This window comes from Uloborus diversus, unplaced genomic scaffold (genome assembly GCF_026930045.1).
Source record: "Uloborus diversus isolate 005 unplaced genomic scaffold, Udiv.v.3.1 scaffold_11, whole genome shotgun sequence".
NCBI lineage: Eukaryota > Metazoa > Arthropoda > Arachnida > Araneae > Uloboridae > Uloborus > Uloborus diversus.
In genome coordinates, this window is record NW_026557765.1 from 8,272,036 (window position 1) to 8,298,090 (window position 26,055).

At 32.7% G+C, this 26,055-nt stretch overlaps 1 protein-coding gene across 1 annotated transcript; it reads right to left on the reverse strand.

The window, feature by feature from the left end:
- Positions 1-250: 250 nt before the first annotated feature.
- LOC129232143 (protein shisa-3-like) lies at positions 251-20,505 on the reverse strand. The gene is made up of 6 exons (XM_054866383.1): positions 20,300-20,505; positions 16,200-16,365; positions 13,147-13,271; positions 7,422-7,565; positions 4,462-4,588; positions 251-688 (listed from the first exon to the last, which is right to left on the reverse strand). Exons 1-6 carry the CDS (start codon positions 20,349-20,351, stop codon positions 571-573), a joined length of 732 nt encoding a protein of 243 aa, XP_054722358.1. The 5' UTR covers positions 20,352-20,505; the 3' UTR covers positions 251-570.
- Between the last annotated feature and the right edge of the window lie 5,550 nt (positions 20,506-26,055).

The following is a 26,055-nucleotide window of genomic DNA, read 5'->3' on the forward strand; positions in this document are numbered from 1 at the left end:
TTTTGAGTAGAATGCGTTTGAAGTTTTGGTCCTAGACAGGCTTTCATTGAAAAGTTCTTCTAAAACGTGTTATAGCAGCACGAACTAGAGATACGAGTACTAACTCTTGCCAAAAACCAAAGGAAGGTTCATCTAATATTTTTACTGATTCTCCAAATTTTTAATTTTGACTCTTACTTTGCTTCTTACTGTCTCATATATGTTAAAAACAAATAACTTTCAAAGGCAACTAAATAATAATAGAGCTCTTTATTTTCAAGATAACTTCTCTTTTTTGCAAATGGTAATATTTACATTTTATGCAATGATTTTTTACACCAAATAATTTACATACATATTTCCAAAGAGTGACGTTTATCAAATGAGTAATGTTGATATTTTCATGTAAATAACTTAGTTTTAGTCCAATGAAGATTGTAATCAGATTTTGAAGGAAACACCTTCCCATGCTGAATACAAATACAAAAATAAGAACTTGATGACCTTTGGCTGCTAATGATGACACTTAGTTTGCAACTGTTTTGTCATCCGGCGAATTGTTTTGTGTATCCAGAACATTCTTTGACTATTTTAAAACTTTGTTGACGTATACAGTTTGGCTTGTGGTTGAGGAGCTAGGGGGTTCGTTGATTTTGGAAGATGATTAGATGCTTGTCTAGACTGGGAAGCTATACATTCATCTTCAGTGCTAGGAAAAAATAACAGTAAAAATGAATGATTGAGATTAAATAAAACAATAGTTTAAAAAACTTAAAAAAGCACGCTTTAGTAGCAAAATGAACTAAAAAGTTAAAAATAATCATTGAATGACAAGTATATAAAGTAATTGACCAAACACTTAATTTTACTGTAATAAAAAAAAGCGTGGGGGGCTACATATTTACATTTTTACATGGATAACAAGTGAAAGAAATTTAAGACAACTGATAAGAAACCTTCCACGCTTTTTTTTCTATTACAGTAAAATTAAGTGTTTGGTCACTTACTTTATATGCTTGTCATCCAAAGATTATTTTTAACTTTTTAGTTCATTTTGCTACTAAAACCTGTTTTTTTTTAGTTTTTTAAACTATTAGTTTATTTTTTACTTTTTAGTTCCTTTTGTTACAAAAGCGTGTTTTTTTTTCAGTTTTTTATTATAATGGAATGTATTTTAGTATTCTGTTGCATTATTTGCATCAGACCGTTTGAATGCTTTCTGGTAAATTCATGTGCAAACATTGTTACACTCCGCAGCTCTGATTTGTACGTTGTAAGTAATTCTAATAAGCCACTGGCTATTTGTCTAAAGGAAAGTTGTCCCCACAAACATACAAGTTATGCTAATAAAAGCGTGTTAACTAGAATAAACTAATAACTTATCGTTAATAAATTAATTTGATTATAGAATATTGCATTGTCATCGGGTCAGAGGTTGTATTCCAAATTTTAAAAGAATCCCATCAAGAAAGTGGGCGAAAATTGAGTTACAAGATTATAAATTAAATTTCGGTGCAGACTGGATTAGACCGCACGCCCAATGATTCCCGGAAGTGGACGTCAGCGAAGACCCGCGCCTTAGACAGCTGAGCCGTGAACGCTTATAAAGAGGTGGAATGTACTGACAGTAATAAGCGACTAGCTCTTAGTCCAAAGGAGAGTTACTCACAAACATACAAGTTAAAATAATAAAAGCATGTTAAAAAGGAAAAAAATATTTAAAAAATCAAAGCAATGAAACTTAATTTTTTAAATAATGTTTCTTGTTTGGTGCGAAATAAAGATGAAATTTCATATGTAAAAAATAATTTTGCTTAATTAAAAGATTTTACCTCTTTAGTAATGAAAGAAGTAATTAATGATATGCAGCAAAAGTAATCAAATATCTCTCTAAGTATAAACTGGTTTTTTGCTTCTAATGCCACTTGGGAGATCTAAACCCTATGTAGAGAAATCTAAGCTCTATTCTCCTTTCCGCTTGTTATTCCAATAAAGTTCGTTGCAAGCGCTTATTGAATTAAGTGAGTAAATTATGGAAAAATTTAGTGGCAACACTGAGAGAGTTTTAGAGATAGAACAGAATTCGGATCACGGAGCGCAAGCTCCGTGGAAGCGAGTAATTCGCTGTTTAGAATAAATGGTTTGGTTTTCATCACCAATATGTAAATATGTACATAATCTTCAATAAAGGTGTTAAGTTTTCTTAGAGTCGTAATATATCTTAATCTATCACTGAACCACCGAATTGACAAGAATTCACTTTTTCGAGCACCCTATTCGTTTAGCCAGTATTTGTTTGAGGTATTGAGGAGAATTAAAAACTGGAGAGAGTGAAGATTTCAAACCTTGAAGCAAGGATATCAAGTCACATGATGTATTTTAAAGTAAGGAAGAAATCAGCTTTCCTTCCCTCCGTTTCTTGAAAACCGTGTCATTCATTCGTCGAATCTTTGCTTTAGCGTTTCCTAAGCCTATAATTAGACTAGCTAACTCCAGGCACTAATTATCGCTCTGGTTTTTGAGTTAAAAGAAAGCGGCTGCTGGTAAAGAGAGTCCCCTAAATAGAGAGACGTCTGACTTTCTTCTTGATGCATGGGACCAACATCGCCATAATTCTATTGCTCTGAAGGGAGATGAAAATTTCCAGCAAATTCGACTCTTATGGTAACGTCTGGCGACCGATCCCATTACTTAAGGACCCAGGATTTTAACGAGCACGTATTCCGCATTTTTTCAGTGGATATCTCACTTCGAACCCGGAACTCATCGAGTTCATTGCGTTATCCACTAAGCTACCTGCAGCTTAGAACAAATTTTTATGGTCATAAGTTATAGTTTATCAGCTGAAGAAAATATTTTTTTATGTTTACTCTAAAATTGGATTTTGTGGTGCAGTTATTAAAAAAGGCAATTTTTTAAATTACATTAAACATCTGACTCTTATTTCAAAACACTTTTTTGGGTAAAAATTTAAATTAACATTGGCTCAATAATTTGAGCTTTAATTGATGCCATTTTCAAGATCAAATACTTTTCAAGTGTCTATTGCATAGAACAATATCGTAAACAAATTCCATGATTCTTTTAAATCTTTAAGGTACGTGATACGCAAATATCTCATTGTAATATGATTGACAAACAGCATACACGGCAGACAATATTTTTCGAAAAAATTGACTTAATGCATATTCGTTATAAAATTCCGTTTTGATTCAACAAGTTTTGTGTTGCTGCGAAATTGATCAAACACCCAGTAAATTCCTGCTTTGATAAATGCAAAATGAAAATGGAAGGCATGAATTGTCGTTCTAAGTTCAATTTCAGTTAAGTTATTGCTTGACGAAGGAATGAACCTATGCACATGTGGACTTTGAACATCGCTCATAATTTTCCGTTTGGAAATCAATGGAACGAATTTTTTTCTTACAAAAATAAAAAGTTCTAAAATTTGACTGTGCAAAACGTAACATAAAATTACAGAATCATATGAAAAACTTGACTTTTTTAAAAAAATTCACTTATTAAATAGCATCAGGAAATTCCTAGCTATAATGTTGGCCACGCTATAACTATCACTTTGTAGGTACCCTATTTTTTCGCTTTGAAATCAAAATCAGCGATCCCGGGTCATGGGTTGGCCGAATGAAACTCCAAGTTTCGCTGAATGGAACGCCAAACTTCGACAAATGATTATAATTTTGCCAAGTAGTATTCCAAATTTCAAAGAATCGTCTGCACAGTGACCGAAAGTTCCTAATTAATTAGTGAAAGCAAACACTCATTCCGTTTCCAAACCTAGCTACATGCGTTTGCATAAATTATTCAGGAGGAAGAGAAAACGTTATCACATTAAATATTCCTAATTCCATACAGACAAACGCTTTGAATTAGCTTTGACACTTGCTTTCACATTATTTTCATACACGTTTTCACATATCGTGTTTCATATAGCGGATTTTGAGGCACAGTTTTCTAATTAAACCCAGAGTAGTTTTTCAATTTTTTGTCAGCGAATAAATCCATACGCGCTACCTTTAAGGACTTATCCACAATGTGAAATTATTCTCGAGTTTGTATCAGGGAACCCACGATGGGAGGTCACAGGAAATCACTGTGACCATCCAAGCATTTCCTTATTCAACAAATTTTGTCCGACGGTTCGGCAGAAGATGGAATCTATTTGACAAAATTATCAGCATTCCGCAAACTTTGGAGCTTCATTCTGCCAAATTATTAACATATGGCGAAATTTGGAGATCCATTCGGCAAACTGAGATGTATCGCACTCCCAAAATTGTAAGCTCGGGCTCCCTATTTACATATAAAAGAGGAGGGGGGATTTACTGCATATAACTAGTTTTAAAACTTAAAGGACGTTATAGCACAGATTTTTGAATTGGAATTTTCCGTTTTTCTTAAATTAGCAGTTTAAAATTTTCTTTTTGTTGCGTTTTAAGTATTTTTGTTCAACGTTTAGTTTACCTGTTTCGAACTACATCTGTATTTACAAAAGATTCATCAGCATTAGATGGTCTTTCTATATAAGGAGGAGGAGGATCTGTTGGAGTATCGTAGCGTAATCCAGTTCTTGAGATGTGATGATTCATACCTGTTAAAAATAAATATAGAGCTTTGATTAGTTCAATTTAAGAAAAAATTAGAAGTATTTACTAATTAAAAAAGAAGTATTTGCAAATTAAATATGATAATTCAGCTAATTAAGTCCATAAGTCACCAAAAATTATTGGAGTGAATCTTTTTATGCGAGGGTTTCGAAATTCTGACCCTAAAACCTTTTTGTCTGACGGAAGTGTCTGACGGAATAAACTATAAGGTGCGTTGCAGCCACTGTCTAATGGCGGATGAAGAAGGTAAAACAAACAAATTCAGTAACTTATAACTTGTTTTGACGCTTTGTGAATGACAGTAATTTTTCAACTTGTTTGTGGAAAGCTTTCTTTTCTATCCGTCTGAAATAACATTACACCATTGACTATCTGAAGCCTGTAAATTATCCCAAAGAAAACACGTGGAATGTAATTTTTTACTTTTTTCGGTAGTATTGTTAATCACCGCAAGGTAGCGTATTCGAGCTCTGGAGTTGCGAATGAAAAAAATAGTAATCACAAAATTAGTTATGCTATTGAGTTTAACAAATTAATTTTAAGGCTGAACTTAAAGGTACAGTGAACCTTGAAAACCTCCTTTTTTGCTTATGAATAGATTTTCCTGAAAATTTTTACACATGTTTATAGTATAAATAAACATTCAACTATAAATTTTTCTCAAAATATATTGAAAAGTTTTGATATATTAAATTTCTCTTTTTCCTATAATGGATAATCGGTATTAAAAAAAAAAAAAACTCCATGCGGCACCGATTTTTACAGAAACAGGTAAAAATCAACTTTTTGTGCTCTTTTTAAATGTAAAAATAAATGTTACTACAAACAATTATACTTGATTCTTTTTATAGTTGGAAGCAAATAACGTAATGAGAGATTTCACCCCTAAAATCGTAAAAATCGAAAAAAAAAAAATTAATTATTTTTTATTTGAATTCCATGTTATGATATACACAAGTTTATTAGTAACATTTATCTTTACATTTAAAAAGAGCAAAAATTTGATTTTTTTCTGTTTCTGTGGAAATTGGCGCCGGATGGAGCTTTTTTTAAAAATACCGATTGTCCGTTATCGGGAAAAAGAAAAAAACTAATGTCTCAAAAACTTTTCAATATATTTTAACAAAAATTTATTTTTGAATATTTATTTATACTATAACCATGTATTACAATTTTCATGAAAATCTATTTATAAGCAAAAAAATGGGTTTTCAACATCCATTGTACCCATAAGCAAATATATATTTGTGAACTTCGGGCGTTATAATTTTTTAAGTAGTGCTAGGTTTTGCAGATTTCTTTGAGTCAAGAGACGTCATTAGTTTAAAAGTGCAATCTATATTGTTTAAGTATGTTGTTAAGCATTTATAATCTATTTTCTTCATTAAAATATACAATTTCGTTGTGAATATGGAGAAATAACAAGAGCGTGGCATCAGAGAAAACTTGAGTGTGAAGTGACAGTTCAGAGTTCGAAACAGAAAAAGAAACGATAAAAACTGTCTCTTCTCTATCGTGTGCCTTTACGACACGCAATTTTTTCAACTTTTATTTTTCTATCTATATCAGTTTAAACATATTTGTTAATAACTGATATAGAGGAGTATAGCTTAAGTCCCACCTTCAAATTGCTGTGCAAAACGAGTCACAGATCAGGAAGATGAAGTGAATACTCTAGAAAAGGGGGAACTAAACTGGAATGGAATAAGAAAAAAATCGATATTACATAACTCTTTGAATGAAGAATGTCACTCTGCTGTTGAAGATTTTTTACGAGGAAAACGACTGTTTGATAGCCGCTTTAGGGAAGTCCCAGTCGTTAAAGAGCATGAAAAAAGGTTGTGGTTCGATGCCAACCACGATTCTGAAGAAAATGATTAAGAAATTCAAAGAGACAGGCTCTTTTAAGTGAAATTTATCAGAGGGAGGGAATCATATGCTTCGACGTCATTAGAAGATGGGGCTGCATCATTACAGGAGGGATTTTTTTCCTTATGCTGCACAACTTTCTCCTTCAAGTACATTTACTTGAAATTGGAAGTCAGTGGTTCTTTTTATACAGAATTTTGAAATAAGGCTTTATTTATAGGTTACATAGATTAATAATAGAGGAAGCTGTTCTTTTTTGTAGCGATGGGACTTACATCAAATTATTCAACGGAACTAATTTTTAGGAAGTCAAGAAATATACATATTTTTCATTAATCCCTAAAGAACATATCTATTTTTATATCTTGTTTCTGCACTAATATTATGCTCTTGCTTTATACCCATTAATGCCCGGGAATTATACCACAGCTTAACGTGCTTTTTTATGCATCTCTCATGTGCGACCAAGAGCAAAATTTTTAATGTGATACCAAAACCTTGCAAAAAACTGCAAGTGTTAAGAGAACAAATATCTTTACGTTGCGCTTTTTTAGTGCATTATGTCTAAATAAAGACAAACATCTTTTTCTTTTTGACATTTTATAGGTCAGGTGCATTTACATCAAAATAAGATTCTAGCACTATCTGTTGAGCAAACAATCTACTTCATTGGATACCGTTTCAACAGCGATGATTCATCTATTAAAATCGATAATCATCTATCGATGATTCATCTATAACTGCGTAACACATTTAACAAATCATGGTCCTCTGGGCGTTGCTGGTATAGGAAACATAAGTGAACACATGAGGATGTATCAAACTACGTAAAGCAATAACTTGGGATCAGAATCTGTGGTAAGTATTTTTTTTTTTTTTTTTGCTGTCGCGTCTGCGGTGATATCCATGCATTATTCATCACATTGTTCTTGAAAAGACAATTCTTACTTCTTAAAGAGTTCATGGTATCCAAGTCTACCATTGTATGAGGGTTGTCTAGGGGAGTTGTGGAGGCCGTTGTTTGCCCCGAGAATGAATAAAAATTTCCTACGCCACTCATGGAACTGCTACATTGAAGATTATATAAAGGACCTGGAAAGCAAAAACGCGATGGTCAGATGCATGTATGGTGAAAGTGCTGTTAGGTATAAATAAAAGAAATGATTGCTTTCAAAAAGGATTTAATACAACATGAGTAGTTTCTTTGAAGTTAGTATCCAGTAAATGCAACCAAGAACAGACTGTACTAACATAGTCCAATTTAAATTATACAAAATTTGAGTGACACTTTAAGAAAAATTCGCCTTTGTACACTGCGTTATTCCTGATTTTTCAGCGAAATATTTCCCTACCTTAGGAACGTCATTTTCCCTTGAATCTTTCCCCACAAGAGTAAGAAGAAGTTTTGTTAATTTAATACAAGCATTCGTATTCGAAATTTTCGGCTGAATTGTACTTTGCATATGCGTTACGTTGTCAATTATTATAATGACACCATCCTGGAGGATTGTTACACAAAATAGATGCGAGTATACGTTCTCGTTGCATGAACATGTACACTTCGAAATCTTTTGCTTTATCATATTAAAAATATCACGCAAGTCAGTGATACCAATTTTTTTTAAACCTTAGCGTCGCACCTAAAGATTCATGCACGTGTAGAATTTAGAAATATTACAAAGTTTTTTTGAATTATTCGGGAAAATAAAATGCAGGAAAGAAAATTGCTGACCAAGTATTGTAGTTGTGATTACGATTATTTTGTTAATGCGAAGATTGCATATGCTTTTCAGAAACCAGTCTGCGTATATTTGGCTCTAAATTTTTCAGATAGAGACGGATATAAATTTTCAATTTGTGAAATTGAGCGAAACAACTGGTCACACAAATCCACTTCTTCGGTCGCATGTCGCCCACAGACCATAGGTTGGGCACCACTGGAGTAAGTAAATACATAAATCATTTTTGCGCTGTTAAGACTTACCAATGTATCGAAAAGTTCATTAAATTTAAGTACGCAGAATTACCGTTATAAATGTAATAATGTCTTGCAGTTTCTATCGCTGATAAAAATTGGCAAGAAATATTTATCGATGTTTTCTCGAATAGTATATAAACAGCGCTCAACAAATAAAAGTGATGAAAATGGCTGATATTTACTAACTTGAAAAATTAATTCAACGAAAAGTAATAGTAAATTTTAACCATTGTTACAGCCCGGTCCACTTATTAGAATATCCTTTAAAATAACATCCCGTTTATTGTAATACATTTTCCAAGTTCCGAAGCGTTGTAATTTGTTATTTTGATCCCGGGTAATGGAATGTCCCGCTTAGTAGAATTTTTTTTCATGGCGAATTGGCTATTTCATTAAGTGGGTTCGACTGTATGCGTTTGTTTACCTATACATTTATGTTCAACTCCAAAATCCTTTATTAAAAAAAACAACTGTAGTATCATACTTTTATACAGTGTACGTAAGCTAGCGGATCATCCACAAAATCATTAATTATTAACAAAACGTTAAGTTACTATTTAAAAATAATACTGCCTTGGGAAAGTAAATGACATCAGAAATGCATTTTGGGATATTTAAATAAAAGCGTTTCGGATTTCGTACTGACAAGAATTAAATATTGTCAGGAGAAAAAATGAATAGATATTCGCCAAATTAACGGCAACATTCTGGCTGCACTGCTGCTGGGATAATATCTGTAAACTGAAAAAATAGTTTTGAGAGTAAAAATTCTTTTATTTAAAAAAAAAAAAAATGTTTGATGCACTTTTTAACTGTAAGGTATCGAATAACAGTCATTATCTATTTTTGAAATATATGATTTGTGTAATGCGTTTGTAACACGAACTCACTTAATTTTTACACGAAACAACTTATTTTAATCTTGACTGATACACAATTAGAATTCTAGTTAAATTTATGCATTTTGTGTTTTATCTATTGGGTGCATATTGTTTTTTGTTGTACGTATTTGATAAGGTCCTGAGTTAACTTATTTTTTTCCTTAATCATTAACTAAATATTTTGATTTTTTGATAGATAATCCAACAACAAACTTTTTTTTACCGATCATTCCTATATGTTCTTGCAAAAGTATTTCAAAGGGATTAAATACCCTCCACTACTCTTCACACTCCACCATGCCACTCTATGGCTTGACCACTCTTGGTCATCCCTGTTTCAGATTCGAGAAAAGGGCCTTTAGTAACTTATTAAGTACTAGTGGTACCCGCACGGCTTTGCCCGTAATAGAAAAATTAAAAGGTCTCTTGGTTCGCCTGTATATTTACAAATAATGTATGGTGAATTTTCTCGCCAATTGGCTTGTGCCCATGTTACGGTTCCACGTTATGATAATTTCTTTTCTCGTCAATTGGCCCGAGCCCATGTTAAGGTTCCACGTTATGATAAATTCGTATCTCGCTAATTGGCTTGTGCCCATGTTACGGTTAAACGTTATGATAATTTCGTAATTTACTCGTTCATCTTATGATAATTTTGTTCTTAAAATTGGAATAGAAGAAGAACCACATCGAATTTTCGAAATATCGCTTCGAGGTGCACTCTCCCATGCTACAAATTAACTTTGTGCCAAATTTCATGAAAATCGGCTAAACGGTCTAGGCGCTATGCGCGTCGCAGAGATCCAGACATCCTCCGGACATCCAGACATAGAAACTGATAAGCTTTATCTCTACATAGTATAAAACGAAGTGTCCAAAAAGCGTCTGTTTGTTTGAACTCGCAAAACTCGAGAACTACCCGGTCGATTTCGCTGAAATTTTCACAATTTGTTCCTTTAAGTCCTGAGAAGGTTTGCAGACCAGTTCGAAAACAATTCGATGAATAGTTCTTTTTTTATTCCAATTTAGGCCCAATTTCCACATAAATTCCCGAATATGGGGGTGAAAAAATTCGCGCAATTAATAATATTATATATCGTTGGAAAGTGAAGAATTTTCCGCGTTCTACGCAATTTGTTTCAATGCTCTAACTTTATTACGGCGGGAGTTATTTGCGTTTTTAGCTCGAATTTTTTTAGGCTTAGCTAAAATTTAGGAACTTTTTTCCTCATAAAACAAATCAATACAAAGTGAAGGAATTGTCCCACAGCTTCCTTTTTGACGCCATTCGAAAAAGCGACTTTTTTTACTCCAGATCTAACTCGACCTATGGTCGAAAAAATGAGCTTTTATTTCGAAAGGAAAAAAAGTTACAAGCGTTTTTAAATCAAGTTTAAGAAATCTCGATTTCAATCAAATTGTGAACCATTTTCTTTCGTATTTCAATTCCTTAAACTTATTTTATTTTGTGTTTCCATGGTTCCGCATTTTAAATCCATCTTTCTGGATTTAATTTCTTAAAAGCATTTTAATATCTGTCGTCATTGTTTGGAAGGGAAATTATGATGTTTTTTTTTAATTTATTTTTTACGCCTGATTGTTGAATATACGTCACTTGACACAATATTTATTTTCAAGGTGGTCCGGGCAAAGCCGGGCAACGCAGCTAGTTATTAGTAAAGATGTCGCATCTGATTGAATTTACAGTCGTCTCGTGAATTAATTTCGTGATTTAATGGTAGAACAAACTGTAGTTACTATTTATAAGTATGATAAATATTGGTTATTTTGCTTGTTTTTCTTAGAGTAAAATAGTTACTGTCTCATTTAATATTTGCTAACTCTTTACTAAAAAGTTTATCGAATTTTAATAAATAATCAATTAAATGCAGTTAAAAAATGCTCTTTAAAAGAAATACTCGAACCCTGATGTCCACGAAGCAAGCAGTTACAATATTGGAGTGCTGCCTTACTGCATATTAGCTGAGTTTGAAGTTTTAGAGGTATTTTTCTCCAAATTGCCTGACTATTTGCTACTGCAAGCGAACCTGTCTTATCTCGAATTTCACGGGCCAGAAGAAAATTTCAAGACATGGAGGTTTAAAGATACAGGGTTTTCATAAAGTTACACAAGCAACTGGAAAAAAATCAAAGAATTAACGAACCCCTTTGCATTTATGCTGTTGAAAACTATACTCTATGATTTATTGTAATTTCAGGTTTTACTGATTTTAGTGATTGTATAAGAAGTCTATGCCTACCTTAAGCAGAAAATTACCGTTCAGTGATTGATGTTTCATAATGCTGAGGGAAATTTTTACTTTATCGCCGATCAAAATAATTTAAGCATTCGAACGGCATAAACCCAGTCATCAAAATCACTGTTCTTATCAACTTGAAAGTAAAATTCAAGAATTTTTTTCGTTATTTAACAATGCAATACTCCCTTATCCCCATTTTCCAAGTGGATGGAATTCCTAGAATGCTTGCTCCTTACATAGTTTACTCACGTTTACATGCACCACAAGACTCGTAAGACTATATGGCTACTTATATAAAAAAACGAGCTGATGTGTGCATCACATGACTTCGTTATACTCCAATTTAATGTCATTTCCCTACTGTTGGCAATTTTAATATTATTCAATTGTTTACTCTCTAAATATCATTAACAGTGGACAAATTGAAAACAAATTTAAAAATTAAACAAATCGCCAAATTTAACGCCAAGTTGGCGACAAAACTTGGCGACCAAAAGACTGGCGATATATCGCCAAGTGTCCGACAAATTATAACACTACTTGAGTTTACATCGAATTTAACAATGATTTCTATCAAAAAAGGGGCTAAAGACCCCCTTAGGAACATCCGAATGCAAACAAAAGGGAAGGTGCACAACTAGGCCCCAGTAGGAATCTACGTACCAAATTTCAACTTTCTAGGATATACTTTTTTTGAGTTATGCGAGATACATACACACATACGCACATACATACGTACATACGGACGTCACGAGAAAATTCATTGTAATCAACTCGGGGGTCGTCAAAATGGACATTTCGGGTGTCTGTAGGTTCGTAGGTCGAGTCGAAAAAAAAAAACTCAACATTCATTCAGGGGTGAGAAAAATGGAAATTAAGGCCGATTTTTGAGTGGAAATTTTTTCGCTAATACAATACTTCCTTTTTTGTAAAAGGAAGTATTGCTATTGATAAAGATCACTTGATTTAATTTGCAGATTATAGTGTAACTGGAATTGAATTTGAAATATAGAGGTCTTTGGGAAAAAATATCAAAAAAAAAAAAAAAAAAACCACTAGAAGAAGCATTGGTGCTATTGTATAAATGCAGGAATATTGAAAGCTTTCGACATTGGGAGGTTTTCAAGGAAGGCAGATTCGAGATAAACAGGTTTTACTGTATTACGTTACGAGTAGAACACTCATAAGAAGTATTAATGTTATACCAGAATCATCCCCAAATAAATTTCCATGGTTTTCCCTTGTAAAGGATAAATGACTTCTTCTGTATTGTAAAAAAGCAAATAAGCAGTTCAACTCTCCGTTTTAAAATCATTGATGTGTAATTTTTATAAGTACCCAGTGTAAAAAATCTAAAACATTTCACAAAAACCAATAGAATACTTCCTAAAACACGAATAACCTCCTCTGAAAAGTAAACAATCATAAACGTAAAATATATAGCTCGCTATTTCTATTTTTTCTCTTTTAGCAAGTTAAACTACCATATAAGATTTTATGAAAATAATTTCCATAAGAAGTGCCAAAATATTTTGTAAATCTAAATGGCATACCTCCATTAAGTGATGAATGAGCTCTTCTACAAGGTGGACACTTTTTACATACTATACAAGATACCATAACTACGAGAACTATCACCATGATCGATCCGATAGTAGATCCAACAATAATGGATTGACTGAAAAATAGGAAACACATAGTCATTGATAATACATATTGATACAATAGATGCTTTAGAGTTTTAAAAATATTTGTAAACTTTATTTTCATTTTTTGTTTCCTTAAAATATTACGTAATTTCAATTTAAAAATATAGCTCCCAGCAGCCTGAATTTCATCGGTACTTTGCAGATTCGTGTATCAGGACTGTCTGGTTTTACTTTAAGATTGCATTAAAAACAAAAAAAAAAAAAAAAGATTTTTAAGTTCAAAAGTTTTTCAGCACTGAATAAGTAATTTCTTTAAACCTGGAAACACGTGTGTGCAACAAATTTGTCTTGTACAATGCTGGTTTTCTCATGGTGTTTCTTCTGAAATAAAATTTTCATTCCTTGAGTACTTCACACCATATGGTCTCTTGTGTCTATCACAGAGGAGGTTTCAACGGGTGCAAGAACCTCTAAAGCGAACTGGATATTTTTGAATCAGATCGGAGCCGAAAAACACCTGACTCAGTACCCCAAAAGTCTTTGACCATTAGTATACATGAAAGATTTTCAACAGCGTCAGTCTCAAACCTGTGATCCTTAGGCCAGGAGTTATTATTTTTTTTTACTTGTGTTAAAATGATAACTAGATATTTCATATCAGAAAAATTGACCGTTTTTTCTTAAAACTGAAATAGTCTCAAAGAGGATTCGAAATCTTATTATATTAGTAACTTTTTGTCATCAGTGGATGTTGTTAAAAAATTTGCATCGCTTCATTAGAAGACTCAGATACGTAAATGTTTGTTTGAAAACCAATTTTAGCAGTGATTTTTTTATTTAATATTAAAATTAAACAATCTTTCTTCAGAAACTTAAGTAGTAAGAATAATTGCCTTATATTAATTTAAATTTGTTGTCTCCGAGTGCTAAAGTTTGACAGTTTGTAAAATAATAGCAGTTACTGTGTGCGTGATTAAAAATCTAAATCTTACGTGTGGTTCAAGCTTCAGCGTTTAAGCGTTGAAGGTTTTTAATGATATATGAATAGCACTTTGCACGCATCGTACATAAATCTCAAACTGAGAAGTGTTGGTGAAGGAGCCGATTGGTTTACTGTAAACGTTGCACTAATTGTCAGAATTATTTTATTAGCAGCAGTCAGTAGAAACTGTAATGCGTATAGAATAACTTGCTTTGAAAATGCGTAGTTAATCAAACATAATTAATGTAAATTATTAAAGAATGTTATGGCTTTAGCCCTTAGCTCTAAAAAAATGTAATGAAGTAGATATAGAAACTTAGTTAACATCTTTTGTCCTGCTTTTAATGGAACAATGCATTTTCCATAACTTAAGACTTAATTGAATTTGATACAGTTTAATTGGTATTTTATTGTACTTTCTATGTCAGGAGTATGCATATTAATGAACAATTACGAGAAACATTTGTGCACTTTAAAGCGGAAAATAAAATCACTGTGACTTATAGAAGAGACGATTCAAATATATAGTAGCGAGGAAATTTCGTAAAGATTTGTTAATGAAGTATAATTTGGACTTAATGTATTTACTCTAATAAACTAAAGCTTCAACGAGTAAATGTTTAAAAATAGGGGTGAGTAGAGCCGATTTGCATTGCGATAACGAATGTTGTGCACTGCACCAATCTAAGTATTTCTCCTCTTTCACCCCCTAATATGAAGGAGCAAGCAACAAACTAACAGAGCCACGCTATACTTCCGTGTGCAGGTAAACGTCAGTATCTGCAGAAATGAGTTTTCGAGATATTTGAACAAATGTGTGGTGGATTCAATACTAACAATAGAAAATGTTGGAATTAGACGGGTTTTTCGCGCCTTCTTTCAGCGAAAACCAAATAAGCGCGCTTATACAGTAAAGATAACGTACAATACATGACAAAAATGCAAGAAAATGAAAAATTTGCAGTTACTGCCCTTTACCTGCACACGGCAGTATAAGCCTCCAGTGTTTGCATAGCTTAGCTGAATATAGTTTTCCATGTATTATGGTAACAACTGACATAGCTCATCCAAAAGAAAATATATTTACAAGAAGACGAGCGAGATTTGACGCATGAATTCTAGTGTAGGAGCAATTATATGTACCAAACGATTCCGCTGTTTTCTTATAGGGGAATGCGGAAAAAGGAACTATCGGGACAAAGTGCGTTGGTGAAGTAATTACCTTGATTTTTAGCACCACCTATCTGGTAATATTTTAATTATGTAGTATCCCATATAGGCTACTCGAGTTTAAAAAAAGTTATATCTCAAAATTAATGCATGTGATAATACAAGAAATTTAAAAAAATGAATACTCATACTGTAATATTTTTTTAAAGTCAAACATTATTTTTGTTATAAAATGAGAAAATTCTAGTTGTTAACATTTTTAATTTTAATTGAAACTTACAATAAATTATTTATTAAATTATTTACTTATTAACTTATTTACTGTTCATCATTTAAAAATCCACTCATTAATTCACCTCACCTATTTCCTTACTTAATCACTATTTTTTCACTCATTTATTAATTCTCATATATTAATCAATTAATTAACTTATTTATTATTTTCTTGTTTCACTACCCATTGATTTACTCATTCCTTATTTTAATTGCTCATTCATTTGATCAAAATTATTTTCAAAATGAAATGGGAAATATTTCATAAGGAAATTTTTTTTATTTTTCCTTTTGCCCCCTTTCAAAAAAAAAAAAAAAAAAACTGAAAATATTAAACCTTTTCTTGTACTTCCCTTATGTACTGCAATTTTAAAAGCGAGTTTCAAATTTGTTCGTTTTGAAAAAGGTAAGTTATCTTAAATATTTCACTTTACCCCCACAGTCCCCTCATTGAACAATTGTTCTTTCTACTCTATATTCATGAATAAAAATTGAAATTTATAAGTTCACTGAAGAATAAATTATAGATTACCTCATTCCAGAACTCGAGTTCTGTTCTTTCCTTGTGCAGCAGTACTTGTACAGGACAGTACCGCAGCAGTATACTGTTTCTCCATTATTTAGTCTAGGGCACGCAAAACCAGTGTTCCACTTCCCAAACACGTCCGTGTAGCCGGAACAAAAATCAGAACCTAAAACTACAAAACAGAGTTTTCAAGCAAATGTGATAGTTAAATAAATTAATAAACCAATATTATGCCAAAGAAATTGTTTAGTGTTTCATGGCAAAACTGCGTTTCTAAAATATGTGTAATTTCTAAAAATACTAGTAACTTTTAGCGCTTTATTTAGTTTAATAAATCCCATATTCTCGTGACACGTAATGATGATGAAACATTTTAATCAAACTGTATATCCTTTCGAATGATATATATGATGTACTCTGAAACAGCAACGTGCAATGGCAAAAATATGAATTTTAGCAAACGTAGTCATAAATTTCCGTAGTTATTTTCTTGCACTAACTTTTACACTAGAGTCTTGCAAAATTTTGATAATTATTGTCTTATGTTACGCTACGAAGATATATGTTGTTCAAAAATATTCTAAGAGTACTTGAACTTCAAGTGACATCTCTCGTTTTTTCTGCAAATAAAAATTTTTAATTTTTGAAAAAACTAAGGTTATAGAATTTAGGTAAAAGTGATTACTATAACTCAATAATAGCGAGCTGGGTACCTCGTGCTTGTTATTGGTTTAATTATACAGATTTATGTATGTCTATCTATCTATCTGTCTGCTTAAATGGCTGTGTTTGTGTGTGTGTGTGTGGGAGAGTGTATGTCCCTTATAAAAATGTGACCTTCGCGTCGGATCTTTAACAAATGTGTCATAGAGGTCCATTCATGCTCAGGAACTTACAGAGGGGGTCTTTCGTCTGCAAATCCATGAAACGGAATGTTTACTTCGGTTATTAACAATGACCGAATTTTTGGAAAGTCCAAAGAGGTCGAAATTTAAATTTTGAGGCATTGAATTGCTCTTTTCCGGAAAATTTATAGCAATGGCAAGGTACTGAAAACAAATGAGGAATGTTCACATGTTTTACATTGTGGAATTCCATATGCCAGGTCAGTCACCTTCTTGACCTGTTCACCGTTTCCGATTTTAATGAAATTTCGTGTGAAGGACACATATGACAAGAAAAGTAATCCTGCCAATTTTTGAAGTTCTACTTCCAAAAATTTACGATATACAGGGCTGTCAAAAACTTAAAAATTGAGAAATAAAGAAAAGTTGTGACATGCAAACGACTGTTACTCCTATCCTAATGATAGGAGAATAAAAATTCAAAAACCATTGCAAAGCTAAAATATAAATCTTTCTATTGGTATAAAACATGACTTTTTCAATACAGGTTTAAGTGTCAAGATCATCACTGTGACTTTTGATCTTGAATAACTCAAAACGCGCCCCTTTAGAATTTCTTCAAAAAAAAATATTTTGCAGCTCTAACACCGTTCTTCCACTACACCAAAACGCAGGTTGGGACACCAATGGCAAGGGGCTGCAAAAAAAAATCAGGAATATTTACATATTTTTGCTAGATGCTTTGCATTATTTCTGTCCTAATACTATTGTTTTAATGCTTTGGGTGCATTCTTCATAAAGTATGCATATTTTGACTAATTGACATATTTCTTGAATAAGAGCTAGAAAATGACATGCATTTCATTTGATAACCGTAATTTTTATCTGTAATTCGAAACAGATCTTGGAAATGTAAACAGCACGTTTTTGCCTTTGACAAAGCTTCCCGTGTTATGGCAGAGTTTTGTTCGTAATTCATGAATAATGCGTTCAAAAATTGAAACAATAATAATAGGACAGAAATAATGTGAAACATTTAACGAAAACTCAGTTGACTCTCGAAAACTGCCAAGAGACCGCCTAATAGCTTCGAGTTATCATAGTTCTAGTTACGGGAAGTTGTATATAAATATTTCTCATTCCTTTTGCAGTACCTTGACATTGCGGCCCCAGCCTAAGTTTTAGAAAACAAGAGTTTGAGCTATAATATGTATATTTTTAAAGAAATTCTAAGTGGGCGTGTTTTCAGATATTCATGGTCACGGTGAATTGAACCATGGTGAACACTTGAACACATTCACACCGTTGACACACGGTGAACCTTGAAACAAACCTGTCGTGCGAAAGACATGTTTTATACCAATAGGAAGCTCGATTCTTTAAGTTTACAATAGTTTTTAATTTTTTGTTCAACTATAATTAGGATAGAAGTTACAGTCATTTGCGTGTCACAACTTTCCGTATTTTACTCACTTTAGTTTTTAACAGCTCTGTATTTCGTAAAATTTTTGAAGTAGAGTTCTGAAAATTGGCAGGATTACTTATCTTGTTATATGTGTAATTCACTCGAAATTTCATTGAAATCGAAATTGGTGAAGAAGTCAAGAATTCCATACGTGACCTAACGTATGGAATTCCACAATGTAAAACATGTGAACATTCCTGATTTTTTATTTCAGTACCTTGCCATTGCGATCCCAGTCTGTTTTGGTGTAGTGGAAGATAAGTATCAGAGCTATATATATATATATATATATATATATATATATATATATATATATATATATATATATATATATATATATATATATATAATTTTTTTTTTTGGAAAAAAATTGTGAAGTCATGTTTTGAGATATTCAAGGTCAAATATCACGGCAAATGACCTTGAAACTTAAACCTGTCGCAAGAAAGTCATGTTTTATATCAATAGAAAGTTCTATTTTTTAGCTTTACAATGGTCTTTGAATTTTTATTCTACTATAATTAAGAGAGAAGTTACAGTCATTTGTATGTCACAACCTTTCGTCTTTTTCGTATTTTTCCAGTTATTTAACAGCCCTGTATCTTGCAAAATTTTTAAAGTAGAATTCTAAAAATTGACAGGACTAGTTATCTTGTCATATCTGTCCCTCACACCAAATTTCGTTAAAATCGGTAATGGTGAGGTCAAGAAGGTGATTGATCTGACATGGAACTGCCCAATAGCTCCCATTTTCTGCAAAGTCGAGTTAGCTGAGGTTTTACCATGTTTTTATGCAGCGAAATAGATTGGTGCAGAAGGGAATTGAGTCCTTGTACAACAAAGCACTTTTTTTAGGGGGCCTGATTTTCATTTAGTGCAGTAAGGGCATATGTCCTTTTGCTGACTTTTGCCGTTTCCTGTTCTCAACTTGCATGAAGGAATAGTAAGACGCAATGTGAATACGGCATAAATTCAGTACAATTATTCAAAGCACGCACCCCTAAGGGTCATGTTAAAAAATAATTTACCCGTATAGAATTTAAGTGGACGATTCATGCGCTGTTTTACCAAACTCTTTTCTTAGCCAGTAGATCAGCTTATTCAATGTTCATTATTCTGTAGTGGTCAAATTCATGGAAAATTGTTCAGAGACATAACTTTTTTGTAGATAAAAGCTCATGTTTTGCTTTAAGATATTTTTTTAGCCCATGAGTAAGATCATATGAAATAACAAAAAGGTTATCAATGATATGATATTTAATGCTTTAAATTTGACTATAACTCAAGTAAATGTAAGTTCCCTCCCCTTTTCTAGAAGAACTTTTCCTTAAATTGCCCAAATAACTGCCATTCTTCAGTTTTCTCCTCATCTTGTATTACGAATATTTATATTTGTTCTTATTAATTGTGAATGAAAAATATTAGACTTTATTTAAATGTTTTATGATAGGAATTAAAATAAACAGTGTCTATATTTAGCACATTAAAAAACGTAAGTTCTAATCTTTTCTAAAAACATTTGTACTAGAGGTTGACACCAAGACAAAGAAATTCTACAGAAGGACGAAAATGTACAAAATTGAATTCTATATTCTTTTCAACAGAAAATAATTTTATGTTTCAAAACGGCATTCTCATATGATCATACAAAAACCTCAGCATGATAAAGTGTTATAACTGCCTTCTAAAAAACAGGAAACATAAATTACCTTAATATACTCGGTTTAAGGTATAAAATAAAGCATCAGATATAAGTAATAAATAAACTGTTAAAGTAAAAGAAGTTGATTAATCACCTTCATGATCATTTCTTGTTAGTTCTTTGAGATCTTCTTCTTTAAAATCCATTATGCTTCATTTGCTAATCAAAAAATTTAGTGCTATTCAATGTATTACATTTAATAGCAGCTTTCCGTGAATCATTGAAGTATATAATGCATAATTTCAGTTCTTATTTCAGCTCAAACATTATTTGCACTACTGCTCAGCTTCGGCTTGGCATTAATTAATTCTTATATCACCTGAAAAACACAAAAAATCACCATGTGCTGGGGAAAATATTTACATTTTATTCATTGTGTTTAAAGGAGTAATGATCATATCATTTCTTTGCCAAAAAATATATTTTATATTGTTGCTTGACATATTTTTCAGCTATAAAAGAGAGATAGGTTAGGACAAGGGTTAAATTATTAAAAGACTAGCTAATCCATGTGGAGCATTTGCTCACGACAGCATTAACTAAAAAAATCCGGTTTTTAAGCGTCATTTTTCGAATGAGTGAATTGTTTATTTTTTCACCAATAGGGTGGAAAAATTATTCAAACGATGACATACTAATGATGTTGCAGAGATTGTTTCGGAAGTTATGACGTGCCCACAAAAAATACCCTTTAGAAAGAATTGTGTGATAATGCTATTTCCCATTAAAAAAAAGTTTTCTTTTCTGATTTTTGTAGAACGAAACATTTGTGGTTCGGAATCCTTCCCCAATGAGTTGGAATTATGAAGATTCACGGAAATTTGGATTGGATCTCATCTGGGAAAATTTAGTCGTTCAAAGACTACATTTTCGGGCCCATGGGATGATTAATCTCATGACCTGCGCGTTATTAGTACGATGCTCTTGCCAACAGAACTAAGGGGGATTCACCTCGGAATGCTATAGGCTTTGTTCCCTGATTTTTACAGCAACAGAACTGTAGTTATGAATCCTGTAACGAGTTTTAATTGTATATATTCGTAGAAATTTGGATTGGAACTCTACTAAAGAAAATGAGTCGTTAAAACGATATTTTGTGATCCATGAGGATTCAAACCGGGATGCTATACATTAAAGCAATGCATAGAGGGGAAAAAATAAATAGATTAATTCAATAAAACTACAAAAATGTTAGTTATCAGTGAATTTTTCGCCGTAAGCGATTTTTTTTAAATAAGAAGTTTGATAAAGTAGTAAGGAAGTTATGGATCAACAGTCGCAGAGTAATAAAAAGTTTATTTAGAGAGCTGCTTCATTTGAAGAATATTGGATTTACTGTAACATTATTAGCAGTTAAATTCTTATATATGTCTTAAAATAGAAGTATTGTAAAAAGTTGTGTTCAACTTTACTTCATACTAGTGGTACCCGCACAGCTTTGCCCGTAGTAGAAAATTAAAAGATCTTTTGATTTGCCTGTATATTTACAAATAATGTATGGTGAATTTCTCGCCAATTGGCTTGCCCTCGTTACGGTTCCACGTTATGATAACTTGGTAATTTACTCGTCCATCTTATGATAATTTTGTTCGGGAAAATGTTCTTAAAATTGGAATAGAGGAACAAAATCGAATTTTCGAAAAATTTCTTCGAGGTGCACATCCTTATGCTACAAACTAACTTTGTGTCGAATTTCATGAAAATCGTTCGAACGATGCGCGTCGCAGATATCCAGACAGACTTTCAGCTTTATTATTATTTGTAAAGAAAAGCGGTGGCAGCATATAGCTACCCCAGTGCTCTGGAGTAACTTAACTGCTCACCTGGGGGGGGGGGAGGGTCGTGTCACAGACTGCGCCATTAAAATGTTTAGAGGTGTTGTTTTGAGGGGCATTTTTCTTTTTTAAGGAGTGGCTCTCGATCTTGGGGTTTCCTCATGGTGTTTGAGGGGAGGGGAGTGCGTCCTTGCTCTTGGGGTGGTTCGGAATTAATCATGAATGTTTGCACACTTGCTGTGCCGTGGGCAGATAAAAGGCAGTATCTGCAGAAATGAGGTATTGAGATGTTTGAAGATATACGTTTCGATTCACTGTTAACGATTGGGAAATGACGGACTTTATTTGGTGCCTTTTTCTAAAACGGAAACCAAATAAGCTAGCATCAGCAGTAAAGCTAGCGTACAAGAGATAATAAAAATGCAGAAAAAAAAATGCAGTTACTGCCCTTTACCTGCCCACTGCAGTATTCACCTATTTAGTGTTTAAAAGCTTATTTCAACCGAAACATAAACATCAAAACATTTTACTCAGTATTTCATCGCAAAGCAGTTTTCACTTTTTTCACAAAGAATCAAAAAATATAGAGATCCTTTAAAAAAGAGCTGAGATTCCTTTCAGAAAAAAATAAGGTTAAAAAATAGCTGTTTCACAAAATAGTTGTTTTTTTTTTTCATTAGTTTCATCCATAAACTACAATGTACAATATTATTGAATCCAATAAATTTGTTTAAGAATCAAAATTATTGTTCGATCATTCAAATTCATGTCGACATGAGTATCAACGTCACCATCGATAACATCTCAGACGCTTGAAACAACTACAAACAAAAGTTTTATCGCATTATGTGCTGCAGCAAATGTCGCGCAGTAATTTAAATTAATAACGTCATGCAATGCTGACGAAAACGCATCAACGCGTAAATCGATAAATTAATTAAGCAGAACAGTTCTCTTCTGTTTTAGTGAATGAATTGGCGCACATAATCTATAAGGTTGAAAGCAATTCTGATTTTCGGATTGTGTGTTGGCGCTATAATAACTGCTCCTGAATGAGTAGTTGGCATTTCAATGCCATTCGCATATTTATGAGATGCATAATTTGTGCCTAACTTGAAAGGGTATTTTACATATTGCTATTTAGCAGGAACATATTACTTCGACTTGGAACGGCACTTTTAATGTTGAGAAATAAATTACTGGATGATTTAGAAGCTTGCGTCTAAATGGTGAAGGGTGTTTTTTTAGAGGTATAGAACTTTAAGTTGGCAACACTGTTTGATATGTGTGCCATTTTGATAGCTGTCACTTGTTTCGTGTTCAGTTCGGTTTGCCATTTCATCATGAATAGACAACAAGGCAGTGCAACATGCCACACAGCGCGTGTCACAATTGATTTATTAAAAGAAACGATCGGTGAACGAATAATTTCGCGTAATGGACCCGTGAATTGACCTGCAAGATCATGCAATTGAACACCGCTGGACTACTTTTTGTGGGGCTATGTGGAGTCTCTGGTCTGCACCGATAAGCCACAGACGATTGACCCCTTGGAAGAGAACATTCGCCACCTTATTACTGACATACGGCCTCAATTGCTGCAAAAAGTGAGAAAATTGGACTTTCCAATTGGACTTTCTCTAAGCCAGCTGAGGTGGCCATATGCCAGAAATCATATTTAAATAAAAATGACAAAGAATCATCTTTCGAATAAAGCAACATTCATGGCAATGAACAACATTTAACTGTGTTTTATTTGAATCTAAAGTTCTCTACTTCTAAAAAAAAACATCCTTTAGATATGTTTTATGTTTTAGAAAAGTTGAACAGGTTTTTACTTAAAGACTCAAAAGCTAATTTTGAGTTAGCATGTTTGTACGAGGGCAAATCAAAAAGTCTTTGCACCTATTTTTTATTTGCCAAAAACGGGTACATACAGGTATTTGCAAATATACGTATTGTACTACATCCCACATTACTTCTCCACACAGTAATCACACCGGTTCAGACATTTGTCCCATCGCAGAACTAAATTAGAGTGGTAAATTCTTCCGGATTCCTGTGGAACGACCGTCGGACCGCGTTCTGGGCTTCGTCACATGTGAATCTCTGTCCTGCCAGAAACTTCTTCAGTGGAGCGAAAACTTAAAAATCAGAAGGGCAAGGTCTGTAGGTGCATTTCCCTGTGAATTGCTATGAGCTTTTGTCCCTTGCTCCATGCAAAATGAATCTTGGCTGCTCATAAGCTGTGGACGTCTGAAGACGGACCGTCATCTTAAATGACTGATAACAGCTCCGTTCTTCCGAGCAAAAAGCAGATACGGCTAGTACGGTTCAAGGAACTGTCACAGCTAGAAATGTATATGTTTGCTTTGTATTCACCGCCCATATTTTGGCAAAAAAAAAAAAAAAAAAGGCGCAAAGACTTTTTGATTTCCCCTCGTAGTATTTCAATACTTGCCGATGTAGCTATAATGCGGAAATAAATTTAAGTGGAATTGGTACCTTAAAACGTTGAAATAAAGATAACTTTTCAGTTTATATATTTTCAAAATATTTAAATCAATATTTTTCAAGCGACACCAAAGTCATGTTTCTATGTAGATTAAAAGTTACTCCATTTAAATATGAATGCGGCAGGAATACATTAAAATAGAAACACAATTTTACTTTAAATCACGTTTTTCTCAAAACGTCAATTTTAAAAACTCATGTTCCTTTTTTTTCTAAAAAACTACTTGACATATTACTTTGAAATTTTCACCACATTTTATAGAAATGTTCTTAATTATCCTAACGTGATTTCTTTTTTTCTTTACGACTCACACTTTTACATAAACATATGACTTTATGGTCAAAACCAATCCCTTTTTTCATTTAAAAAGTGACTATTAGTTAAGATTTAACAAAGTATGAAATAAAAAAATGCCTCAAAATTTTACTCTAGTAGACTCTTGGATATTTCTAGAAAACACTGAAAATTGTAAGTTTATATCATTAATACTTTTTGAGAAAAAGTACATATAGTTTAGCAATTTAACGTTACGCGTATTCAGAGTACCGTTTGCCCTTAATCGCACTTAGTAATATATGCTTAACCAGATACATTCAGTTGCGGCAGATCACGTTTTGCGAGTGCAAACAAATTGAGCAGAAATGGATAACCCACTTTCAAAAAATCATATTTGTGAAACTACTGCAGATATCATTGCAAACATTGTATTTGAACATTTCACATAAATGAGTTCACACATTACACATTTGTGTTATTGAGCTTTAATGAGAGAAGCACTTGGTATATTTCTCGATAAACTCATGTATCACTTATTGTAATATGTGCAACCGTTTCGAAAGGGTGGTTTTATGAAATCGGGTTTACAATTTGTGCCCACCCTGCAGTTGGGCTCAAAATGTAAAGACTCACTTAAAATTCATTATTAACAGTACCGGCGGAGGACAATTATAGAAATAAGAATGTAAATTTTCAAAAAATAATACCGTCGAATCCGCTTGATGAAATAGCTCTTAAATGATTGGAAATATTTTAAAGTGATAATAATAAAAATAGATTAAATATTATTTCATCAAACATCAAACCAGAGCATGAGTTAAATTGAAGTGAAAAAAGAAAAGTAACACACAAGTCTTATCTTTTAAAATTCAAAAATTACTACATGTTTCGTAAGGTCCCATGTATGAAACAAATAAAAATTGAAATTCGCAACTCAAGTGACTTTCGAGTTTCAAATGTACCGTCTCTTCTTGATCACTAATAAATGTACAGCTTCAAGTAGAATATATGTTACGATTTCAGAATGTCAAGTTTCTTCTGAACAAGTATCTTTGATCTGCAGAAACTCGATCAGAATTTCATAAAGATACTTCCTAAAATTAGTTTCTGAGAACTTTTATTAAACTACTCTTTTAAAATTCTTGTTTGTTGCTGAACTAAGATATTTTTTCCAAAAGCAATATTATAGCCTAAAAGGAAAAGTGTGTCGGTTCAATTGATAGCTTTGGCAAGTTGTGTTTTCCAGCTTAAATGCGAAATTTTAATAAACGAGATTATAAAAAA

Coding starts and splice junctions, on each gene's coding strand:
- LOC129232143 (XM_054866383.1), bottom strand. CDS start 20,351: ATGGATTTTAAAGAAGAAGATCTCAAAGAACTAACAAGAAATGATCAT. Junction 16,366..20,299: donor AACAAGAAATGATCATGAAG/GTGATTAATCAA, acceptor TCTGTTTTGTAG/TTTTAGGTTCTGATTTTTGT. Junction 13,272..16,199: donor AACTCGAGTTCTGGAATGAG/GTAATCTATAAT, acceptor CCTATTTTTCAG/TCAATCCATTATTGTTGGAT.